This window comes from Apiospora phragmitis (assembly GCF_038363925.1).
Source record: "Apiospora phragmitis strain CBS 135458 chromosome Unknown utg000007l:2111988.0-4706623.0:1.0-2598199.0, whole genome shotgun sequence".
Classification (NCBI taxonomy): domain Eukaryota; kingdom Fungi; phylum Ascomycota; class Sordariomycetes; order Amphisphaeriales; family Apiosporaceae; genus Apiospora; species Apiospora phragmitis.
Genome location: NW_027117406.1, coordinates 1,552,996 through 1,563,533, shown reverse-complemented (window position 1 = coordinate 1,563,533; position 10,538 = coordinate 1,552,996). Strand labels below are relative to the sequence as shown.

At 52.6% G+C, this 10,538-nt stretch overlaps 4 protein-coding genes across 4 annotated transcripts; 3 read left to right on the top strand and 1 right to left on the bottom strand.

Annotated features, from left to right (window-relative positions):
• On the top strand, window positions 1–842 carry PG994_008094 (uncharacterized protein; the record flags this gene model as incomplete). Its single annotated transcript, XM_066859503.1, has 2 exons — window positions 1–672; window positions 705–842. The coding sequence occupies 2 exons, from the start codon at window positions 1–3 to the stop codon at window positions 840–842; spliced, it is 810 nt and encodes a 269-aa protein (XP_066714990.1).
• Window positions 843–2,487: 1,645 nt separating this feature from the next.
• Window positions 2,488–3,674, top strand: PG994_008093 (tetrahydrofolylpolyglutamate synthase; the record flags this gene model as incomplete). Its single annotated transcript, XM_066859502.1, has 3 exons — window positions 2,488–2,535; window positions 2,597–2,764; window positions 2,823–3,674. The coding sequence occupies 3 exons, from the start codon at window positions 2,488–2,490 to the stop codon at window positions 3,672–3,674; spliced, it is 1,068 nt and encodes a 355-aa protein (XP_066714989.1).
• A 1,453-nt stretch (window positions 3,675–5,127) lies between these two features.
• Window positions 5,128–5,951, top strand: PG994_008092 (kinetochore sim4 complex subunit FTA2 domain-containing protein; the record flags this gene model as incomplete). The annotated part of the gene is made up of 2 exons (XM_066859501.1): window positions 5,128–5,524; window positions 5,590–5,951. The coding sequence occupies 2 exons, from the start codon at window positions 5,128–5,130 to the stop codon at window positions 5,949–5,951; spliced, it is 759 nt and encodes a 252-aa protein (XP_066714988.1).
• A 2,274-nt stretch (window positions 5,952–8,225) lies between these two features.
• Window positions 8,226–10,353, bottom strand: PG994_008091 (ferric reductase like transmembrane component-domain-containing protein; the record flags this gene model as incomplete). The annotated part of the gene is made up of 7 exons (XM_066859500.1): window positions 8,226–8,448; window positions 8,490–9,281; window positions 9,365–9,463; window positions 9,517–9,620; window positions 9,659–9,767; window positions 9,843–10,199; window positions 10,274–10,353. 7 exons carry the CDS (start codon window positions 10,351–10,353, stop codon window positions 8,226–8,228), a joined length of 1,764 nt encoding a protein of 587 aa, XP_066714987.1.
• Between the last annotated feature and the right edge of the window lie 185 nt (window positions 10,354–10,538).

Genomic DNA, 10,538 nt, shown 5'->3' with positions numbered 1-10,538 from the left:
ATGCGTTACTCGCTTTCTTCGCTTGCCCTGCTGACACTTGGAGTGTCGGCGCTGCCTAGTCCGCAGGTCGAGGGCCCTCCAGCAAACCCCAACCCACCACCATCTGCCCCCCATCCCAACATCGATGCTATCAAGGCCGTGGACCCCAACTCCTTCCCCTCGTACAAGACTGGCAATCTCGTCCGCGAGAACGTGACCACCGCTGCCCCGGCTGGGCCCCAGAAGCGCTGGACCTGCAGCAGCAGCCCGATCCTGACCTGGGGCGACAGCGATAACGGCGGCCGCGGCGTGACCATCACCAACGCCGACACCGGCGGCTGGCGCGGCTTCTACATCTACCACAACAGCTGCGACGCGGTGCCCTGGAAGTACGTCTGGGTCGACGCGGGCGCGACGCAGTTCGTGAGCCTGCCCGACGGCTTCGAGGGCCGCATCCAGCGCGGCGTGGACGCGACCATGCTCTCGGGCTCCCCGCAGCCGCTGGGCACCTGGTTCGAGATCAGCTTCGACGGCGCCGGCGTCGGCTGGGGCGACACGAGCCTGATCCGCGGCTGCGACGGCGCCGCGCTGCTGTGGAGCCTCGACGGCTCGGGCGCGTGGCGCGGGTTCACGCAGTACGTGCTCGAGGGCGCGCCGACGGGCGCCTACGACATGAAGAACGACGGGCAGTGGGTCATCAAGTACACCGAGAACGGCGACGGCAGCATCAACACGATCCCCGCGACTGGCTCATCTCCCAGATCGGCACCGACCTCGCCTACGTCGACGACTACCACGGCAACCCCGTCATCGCGTCGGGCAACGGCCGCTTCGGCACCTACTGGCCTGCTGGTCGCCCTTAGGCTTGATATATGTCATGGTCGAGGATCACGGGATCTTTCAAGATGGTGTAGGATGCCCGGAATCCTCACTGATATTGAATTGCATTTCTCCCCTCTCTCTTTCTTCTCCTTTCTTCTAGCCTTCCACCATGTGTTCCGATGGGGTTTAGATTCTTGTACATACTTCAATTCTTATCATGGCTATGTTTCTCACGTTGTCGAAGCTCTTGATTTGCATTCGTTATTGGTACATATGTAGCTAGTCATAATTCTATTACAATATGAATCTCGACTCATTCTACGATCCCTGTGAAAACTCGATAGGAAAACCTCCTGAGCAGTGTCGACTCTTTGATTATTGATGCACAACTAAATGTAACCAGGACAGCTCTCACAGCTTTCGCAGCCACCAATAGCACTGCTGTGGAGCACAAATCAACGTCTCAAGCCCGGTATAGGAAGACAATCCGCGCGCAGCCTCCAGAAGCTCGAACATCCACACCGGCATGTCGGCAGCGAAGAAGCTTGGCTGCAAAACGCAAAATCTAGGTTTGGCTTTTCTTTCTAACTGTACTCCTCTGCTGAAAGCAGGCCCTTCTGTAACACTGTCTGAGGTCCTGGACCCAAGTAGCCTTAGTGAGTGGTGTAGGCAGTCCTCGGACACTGCAATGCGGCCGCAAACGAACAGAAGGCTCTAATAAGACGGATCGAATAGTTGAGACAGCGCCGCCACATAATTCAGGGCCTGGACATGATATGGCTGAAGATGGCTGTGCATACACTAGCGCCATCTGCTGCACGTGTTCCGTTTTCTCTTCTTCACCGGATTGGTTGATGCAGATGGCATCTTGTTTCCTTCCTTAGCAACATGGCTGCTCCGACGCTCAGTGGAGCGGGGGCGGGTTGATTTAGTGGAGTGCGGGACTAGTTTGGCGGGTGCTTAGCGTACACTCTCCAGAACGACACATCTCCCGGGCACCAGTCAATCGGAATCGATCCTAATTAGAGCCGCAAGGCGAAGACATGTGAGTAGACGGTATAGCTCTCAGCGTTAATTTCATGCCTTGGCGCATGGGTTAGTAAGCCTGTATACTTGGGCGATGAAGGTTGAATTGAAGTGAGGAGAGAGCCCCGGTTGAGACAAACTACGAGATGCTTGCACGTGTCGTCGTCGACAGAATGTCCCCCAAGCAAAGTAACAGGGGTTGACCTGGCATCTGGCGACAGAAGCAGCATGATCAGAAGTACCCTTCGAATTCCTACCTGGTACAAGTACCCTTCTGATGCCCTTGAACATGTGGTTGGCCGATAAGAGGTGACAGACAATGCAGCTCAGGTGGAGGAATGTGACCCGAGTCGTTGGTCGTGCCAATATTGGGCAGTTTTCTAGCACTACGCTGGATCCTTCCGCTGTCGCGGGAGCAGTGCTTCTGGGGGTTAAGCCAGGCCGGCTGGCGGGCTTGCTCGTCAGTTTAGCGACTCTCATCATTTTCTCTTTCGCCAATTGCCGAAGTACTGTCAGGTCTACCGCTCTACTCTAGAGGCTTCCACAGCCCCAGTCCCTTATCTTCGAATGACCTCTCACTCTGCCCTCATCAATACCGTCCGTATTCCAAAGTCGATCCGTGCCAGATTCACAAGGAGCTACAGAAATCATCGGTCAATTATGGGCAACACTTACTCGCCCCCTGTCCAGGATGATAGAACCTACGAGGTAACTGGAATGATCCTACGATTATTACCTCGCTAATAAGGTGTACTTGACATCTTCTCAGGCAGCTATGGCCATACTGCGATCGCGCCGTCGCAAACAACGGCCGGATACTAACCCGGTCGACCTGGGCCCGCTGGCCGACCGAATACCGGATGGTAAGGGAAGCTCGATGTCAGGGTCCCCAAGCATCGCGGGTATGAAAGAATGGCTTCGCCAAATTGGCCACTCGGTGAGCATCCATATCGCAGCCCAGTCGATTATTCTGGTCACTTATCCGGTGCTTGTAGGATGATGCCATCAATAACCTCAACATGATCCACGTCGCAGGTACAAAAGGCAAGGAAAGTACTTGTGCATTCGCCGAATCGCTCCTACATGCATTTGGGCAGCGCACAGGGTTCCCCCGCAAGACGGGTCTATATACCTCACCTTATTTGGTGTATACGGAAGAAAGGATTCGTCTGGACACGCTTCCTATCCGTAGAGATCTTTTCGCCAAGTACTTCTTCGAGATATGGGATCCCCTTTCCAAAGGCCAACACCTCCCGCGCTACCTACAGCTTCTGTTCATGATGGCTATCCATACAAAAATTCGAGAAGGCGTCGACACTGCCATCATCGAAACGCATCATGGCGGGGAATACGATGCGACGAACGTAATCGAATATCCCGTGGTCACTGTTGTCACTCCGCTCGGAATGGACCACGCCAAGCAGCTCAGCCCCACGATTCGAAACATTGCGTGGCACAAAGCGGGCATCTTCAAACCCCTTGCCATGGCCTTCTCGTCAGTCCAGGACTTTGAGGAGACTGTCGGCGTCCTCGAGAACCGCGCAGCCGAGCATAAGGTCTTGCTGCGCTTCGTTCCCGCCGATAGCCCGGATGTACCCCGCGACTCTCCAAGACTCATGCCTGATGTCCAGCGCGCCAACTGCTCACTTGCGCTCGCCGCCGTGCGGGCTCTGCTGAAGGCCAAGTGCCCCAGCCCGCTCGGCTCGATCCAGCCGGAGGACATCGAGAGGGGTGTGGAGCAGTTCCAATGGCCTGGACGGTTCCAGCATGTTTCGTGGGGAAGTAATGTTCCTTGGTTCCTCGACGGTGCGCACAACGAGATGAGCGTAGGCAAAGCTGCCGATTAGTTCATTAACTTCTCGAGCCACCTTCTGTGGTATGTGTGTTTTCAACTAAACATAAGAAGAAAACCTCGACAATTCACTGACACTTATTGCTTGATTAGCAAACCATCACAGCCACGGCGGATACTCATTTTCGGTCAACATTCAGATGAGCGCGACCCGGTAAAGGTGATGGAACGCCTAGCAGACGCGCTCCGGAATATCCAGATCGACCATGTCGTCTTCGCTAACTACAATCCACATAAAGCTTATGTGGCCGCCGCCTTGGAAGGTAGGTCGTTCTTTAAGAAGTCGTTCCTACGCACTTGTCCTAAGCGGCTTCAAGGTGATGCCCTTGAAGCAAAGGTTATACAGGATCAGGGCCTGATTCAGCAATTTACACAGATCTGGCACCAGTCGCAGCCGCGGTCAGCCATACATGCCAGCCCTGATATTTAACATGCCATGATCACAGCTCTCGAAGTTGGTAACGGTTTTGGTGGCATGCATGCTCTCATAACTGGCAGTCTGCATCTTATCGGTGGTGCCCTGAACTATCTTGAAGGTTGGGGCCTTGAAGAAGCATAGTCTTGGACAAACCCTTTGTGGTTCTGCTTGGGTATTGTTCCCTCATGATGCGATGCTTAACCAAATGCCTGCCTATACCACGGCTGTCTCTAGCCTTTCAGGAACTACCATATTCTACCACTTACTCACAGTGAAACTACCAGTGGCTGTTCCCGAATGGTATCTGATGAATGTGCTTCATGACAGCAATGGCGAGCTGTTTTTGCACAACAATCAGCAGCTCCGCGTGATATACCCGGCCCCGTGGTGATTGTCAATCATCAGCTCTAGCCATTCTTGAATAAGCTCCCTAGCCTCCCTGTATTAGATGTTCACACGCTGGCGATCTTTTTGATGGCGTTCAAGGAAAAATGGACAAGGGCTACAATGTCTTACCTTGTTTCGTACAGATGTAGGCCATCTCTGATTTAGGTAGAGAGGACAAAGAAATGGTAAGCTGTGGCTGTCTCTAGCTGGCACGTTGCGTAGACAAAGAAAGAGGTAACATAGAGAATCCACTGAAAGGAGCAGCTTTTCGTACCCAAAAACTCCTTCCGCCCTATTCTCCGCTACTGAGCAAGAGCTTTTGTGACGGAGTCATTCGTCAGCACCGAATTAAGATAGATGAAGGAGTGCCACCGGTTCCTGGCCCCAAGCTGTATCCGTTCAAGGATGGTGATAGGCCTCTGAAGATCAAGTTCCTTCGGTTCCTCGGGAAAGATGTGCATGCATGGGTATGGGCAGTGTTGATCAATGGGAAGCTATATGCGCTCAAGGTTGTACGCAATACATGCCCTGATAAACATGGTTCTGCCATTTCGACTTGTTTCTTGACGCTGACCACACGGGGTAGTTCACTTTCCTCAAACATGATGTGATCAGGAAGAAGTGGGACGTCAAGCTGAGAAAAATGGAGGAGAAGGCCTACTTCGAGCCCTTCAGCTGCGAGTGCCGGGCGTATGGTCGGATCCTGGAAGAAGGCCTCGAGCAGTATGTGGCTCAATGCTATGGCTACATCAAGCTCGCTCCCAGCGACTTCGAGCCTCTGTTGAATGATCCAGAGCGTTTGAAGAGACATTTCGGGTACCGGAAGAGGCATGAGGGGAGACCTTTTCGCGCTCTAGTCAAGGAATTTGTCAAAGCCGATCGTGACTTATACCCTCCTTTACCCAACCGCAGTCGCAGCAACGTCCGCATCTGGAATACAGTCTTTCGAAATACAAAGGATTCCAGACAACTGATCCGTGGCTTGAAACGGATCCAGAAGTCCGGGATACTGGTTCGCGATATCAACGGTGGCAACGTCAGTAAGTGTAAGCTCATGGTGGGTCGTTGATTCAACATGGCGGATCCATGGCACTAACAGTTCCAGTGAATGGACGTCTGATCGACTTCAGCCTGGCCTGGACAGTCCCTCACCCCATTTTGGTCAAAGAGAAGATGGAGAACGACAAGATAGTTGACATTTATGGTGGTGGGTTCTCGGATGCAAGCCAGGTGGATTCGCTGATTGACAATTGGAATGAGGAACACGATCCTGGCCTAAGAATCTGGGACCGGTGTCTACCTGATCCAGATTACTGTGCCGATAAAATCAGATTCCGCAGAGATCGCCTACGAGGGAAATTTGGTACAAAGTGGAGGTGGGGCCGCAAAACATGTGGGTGGTATATCCGGCCTGGGCTGTACAAATGGAAAGCAGAAGATGGGCCAGGGGGTCAGACTGAAAGGTAGTTGTCAAAGGGAAACGTATGGCAGCGGATGGTAAAGTGTTATATCAATCAAAATACTGCTAGTGGCAGACATTATGTGCAATCAGAGAAGTTCTAAATCACGAGTTACTATATTTTCCCATCACTAGACTCCTGTTCCATTTCTTCAACGGATTTCCGCTATGCCTTCTACGACACCTTATGAGGCCCGTTGTTATATCGATCGAGCTGGGCGGCGAATTCGTCCCTGGGGGCCTCCACGACATGGAATTTCTTAGCCCAATCGCCATTTCCAATCACGATCTTGGAGATATGATTTATCCACAGAACCTGGCCTTTCTCTACAAACCTTGACCACCTATTAAGGTCACATGTCTGGTTCTTTCTTACGATTGGTTTATGCTTTTCATGCAGACTCAGCATAAATGGCATAATGTATCCCATATTCTACTTCCCTAAATTCTTCCTCCTCTGCGTCTAACCGGAAAAAGCGCATGAAAGTGACCTCCTCGCTGTTAAAAACGAACGCATAGCGGGTTTTTGACCAATGGCAGTACATCATCACTTGGCCAAGCGTATTTTTTACCTTATTAATAGTCTCTTCGTTTGCCAAGTTAGCAGGATTGAATACAAACTTTCGCTTGGCCTCGCCATTGACAGCTATGCCAACTCCTTCTTCGATGTCTGGGAATTTGCCGTCTGCTACGTCCTCTTCAAATTTCTGCTCAAATTTCTTTTTCGTCAAGGTGCAGCGTATTTCAGCTATGCGGCGGCTTCGCCTTCATAATGACATAGGTATATAGAAAATAGGCCAGTCTGGTTTCTTTTGGATGGCGTCTTTCTTATAGCCGGTGCGAGGGACACGGGCCGGCATTCCCTCGAAACTAGTGTCCAGCTCTACTGGCGCCAGTGAGTTGACTCTTTCTTGAAATTCTGCAGCGGTCTTTTGAAGAGCCGTATCAAGAACGTCTACAATGGATCTGCTAAACGTATAGTTGAGGTTTTGTTCAGACGTAATGTTAGATGTTTTCTTGTTCTTGTTCTTTATTCGACTTGCCTAGTAAATCATTAACAAATCAGACTGGGGGAACTCGTAAAGTCTTCCATAGATGAAGTCTCTAAACATCATTTCAATGTTCTCTTCGCTGAAGTCGTCCCATATGCTGATATGCTGCGCTGAGACCTCTATGAAATCCTTATGCCATGTTGTACCCTTGGCCCTTGATTCTTTGTCGTTGCGAATAAGTGGCTTGGGGAGGCTAAAGAGACCATTGATGGTCAATAATGGATCTTCCACGTCGTTTGCAACTTGCCTATTTATATCGCCCCAGACATGATCGGGATCAATGGGATTTGCTTGAGAGTATAGGGGTCTGGGTTTGCGATTGCTTTCGCTGCCTGACTTACCATGAGAATACTCCACAATGTCTGGTATGTGATTAAAGGGTATGGGGTTGAGCTGGTGGAAAGCTGGTATCTCGGATTGTGTTTTTCGGTTGTTGTTATTGTTCTGATTGTTTGATTCAAACCCACGAAACGTTGGGCGACCTTATAAGCCAGAGCCCTCGGGTCTAGACTCCACGACTGTTGTGCTAGCACACAAAGCCTTTAGAAACAGATACTAAAACAAAGTCATTATGGTATATATTAATTAACAGGCTCTTCTACTAATAAAGCCTCTATAGTTATATAAAGAAAACAGGGCTATTGTTCTTATAATAAAGGATATTTCTATTACCCCTAATGTCAGCTAGTATCGGCCCTTTGAGTGAGCATTGTCTTGCTTTTATTGTAAGCGGAAATTAAGGGGTCTCTCACCTGACCTGACTTTAAGCGGGCATGACCTTATGCCAAGATCATGAAGTCGACTAATTTATCCTGAGATAGACCGGGCAAAAGCAAAATGCGAACCGAACCGGCGGAAGACTCGACCCTCGAGCTGCCCATACGGCCTATGCCCGCCAGCAAATGACACTGAAGAGAGGAGGTTATATCCCACAAGTGCTGTAGACTAGACCATCGTAGATTTCAGCCACAACATGATCGATCATCAAGTCAGCGCAAAGCAAGCATTGGTAAGTTCTGCGGCTGAAATCTCACTAATTATACATCACTTGCTTTGCAATGCAGAAAAGAGATTCTCAGCCAACGGGTATAACATTCGAACTGTATTTTGGTATCTAAGAAAACATTCCCCAAGCCGCTCAAAACCAACCTTACCAACTGTGAGAAGACAAAAAGTTAGTATCGTAATATACAATTCAGGTATTGGAAGGAATGCGGTTCATTCAAAAACTCACGAAAAGTGCTCCGTGTGCAAGTAAACCTCCCGCGCGCCCTCGTTGCGCGACCCCAGAATCCGGAGCTGGGCCTCGGCCGCCGCCGCCTGGACCTCCTCCACGACGCCGCCGGGCCCGCACGCCACGACGGCCAGGGAGGTGCCGGGCCGCCGCGTGACCTCGCGCACCGTGGCGCCGATGTCCGGACGCCCCGTCCGCGTCTCAATTTGCAAGGATTGCCTACTGCTGCTGTTGCCGCTGTGGTTGCTGGACGACGACACCTTGGTGCCGGGTAGGACCGACTTTTCCTCCCCTTGATCTCGGCCTCGTTATCCTGCGTAGTGGAGGCCGTCGAAACCGCGGTGCTGCTGTTGCTACCACCGCCCGTCTGGAACACGGAGATCCGGATCCCTTGCAGGTCGAGCGGCAGCCCGTTGGACTCCATGAAGTCCGTGAGGGCCTCGCAGTACCATTGCACGAACTGGCGGTCCCGCGTCGCGATGAGGACCTCGACGCGCGGCAGCGATACCACCCCCGCCTCGGCCTTGGAAGCGAAAGCGCGCCGCAACAGCAACGCGTCCATAACCAACCCCAGCGAGAACGGCGCGCCGGCGCCGCAGGCAACGATCAGATTGTCATCGTAGGAACTGAGGGGCTTCCCTTGATCCCTCCATACGGCCCGTCGATCAGGACCGGCACCGTGTACCCGCCGCGGGCGGCCGCCATCTTGGCCAGGCGGCCCGTGACGCCCTTGCGGGCCTGGACGTAGAAGACTAGATTCGATGACACGCCGGCGCTGTGCGACGCCGCAGCGGGGACGCTGCAGACGGTGAAGGGGTGCGACGTGAGGGCGTGCGCCTGCAGCGCCACGAAGCGCAGGAACATGTGCTGCGCCGGCTGCCACGTGGTCCGCGCCGGCACGGTGATGCGCAGGGTGTGGTCCGAGACCAGGTCGAAGGTCGCGCGCAGGCCGAAGCCGAACTCGGCGTAGGTCCGGATCTGGGAGTACAGGAAGGACAGGGTGTAGAGCACCGCGGCGGCGATGAAATAGTGCCTGTGGTGTGGATGGAGAACTTGTCAGTAAACAAGTACGTCCCACCAACCCCTGAAAGCTTGGCAGAGGTAAAACGGCTCAGGGGTTAAAACTTGGACTTACCATGACGTGAGTGTGTAGTCGCAGTGGAAGAACAGGAACAGCACGAATATCAGTGCCGCCAGGAGATGGGTCGCTTTGAAGAACTCGTAAAAGCGGTTGCTAGGGGGTATATCAGTTAGTGTGGGCAGTCTACTCTAAGGGATAAGACTTACCGGATAAAGGAGAGGGACATGAACTGTAGATAGGCCTGAGCTATCAAGGCCACGACACCAGACCAGTAGAAAATGGACATGTTCCATTGCATCACCATGTCGCCCTGTTGGATGTGGACAACGATAAAGGGAAGGTGTGCACCAGCGAGAGGACGAACATGGCCCATCCGGTCCAGTTGTGGAAGATGATGAGCTTTTCATGGGAGACCCCCGTGAGGTTAGCGATCATGTTGGCTTTCGTAGAGAGGATGCTGGTTGTTCAAACGTGTCAGTGTCAACCTCAACTGAGCTCCACGGCCCCCAGTTGCCTTCGCATGTATACTTACAGAATGAATGGCAAGCATGCCAGAGCCATCCAGCCTGCCCTGGTGGCGATGGGCGGAGAGCTTCCATAGATGATATCGGGCCAGTAGTAAGGGCCAGGTCCCAGGGTCATCGCCAAGAAGAACAGAGCGCCGCTCGCCAGGAGAAGCACGACACCCACCGAAGGAGTCAAGTACCCGGCTACCCTGTATCGTCGATATGCCAGATATCGGAATGCGCCCAGGAGTTTCCGCCACGACGAACACTTGCTCGAAGACCCGGTGACCAGTCTGGGCGCCCAGAAGCTGATCATGCAGGCCGCAATGACGCCGATGAAGAAGTACAGCGTCCCGAGTCCGTATACGAGGTCGGCGATGTACCTGGAGGGAGGTGGACAGTCTGTTAGCTTGTGACTCGGTTGACTAGAGCCCTCATGAGGAGAGTTGATTCGTACCAATTCCGGAACCGCGATCTACTCCATGTGCACTGCTCGGGTGTCAGCTCGCACATGTCCATGCGGGACGACTCCAACATGATGGGCTGGTCTAGCCATGGCATCGGCATCGTGTCTGTCGCTGTTCGCACCAGTAGTTCGGTTTAGCTGTTGAGGTTGCACAACGGGAAAGTGAGAGACCAGCAGGATGCGAGTAAGTTGACATCAATCGGATGATTATTGCCAGCCAGTCCGGGGTAATGTAGGTGTAAATAGAGCAACGACT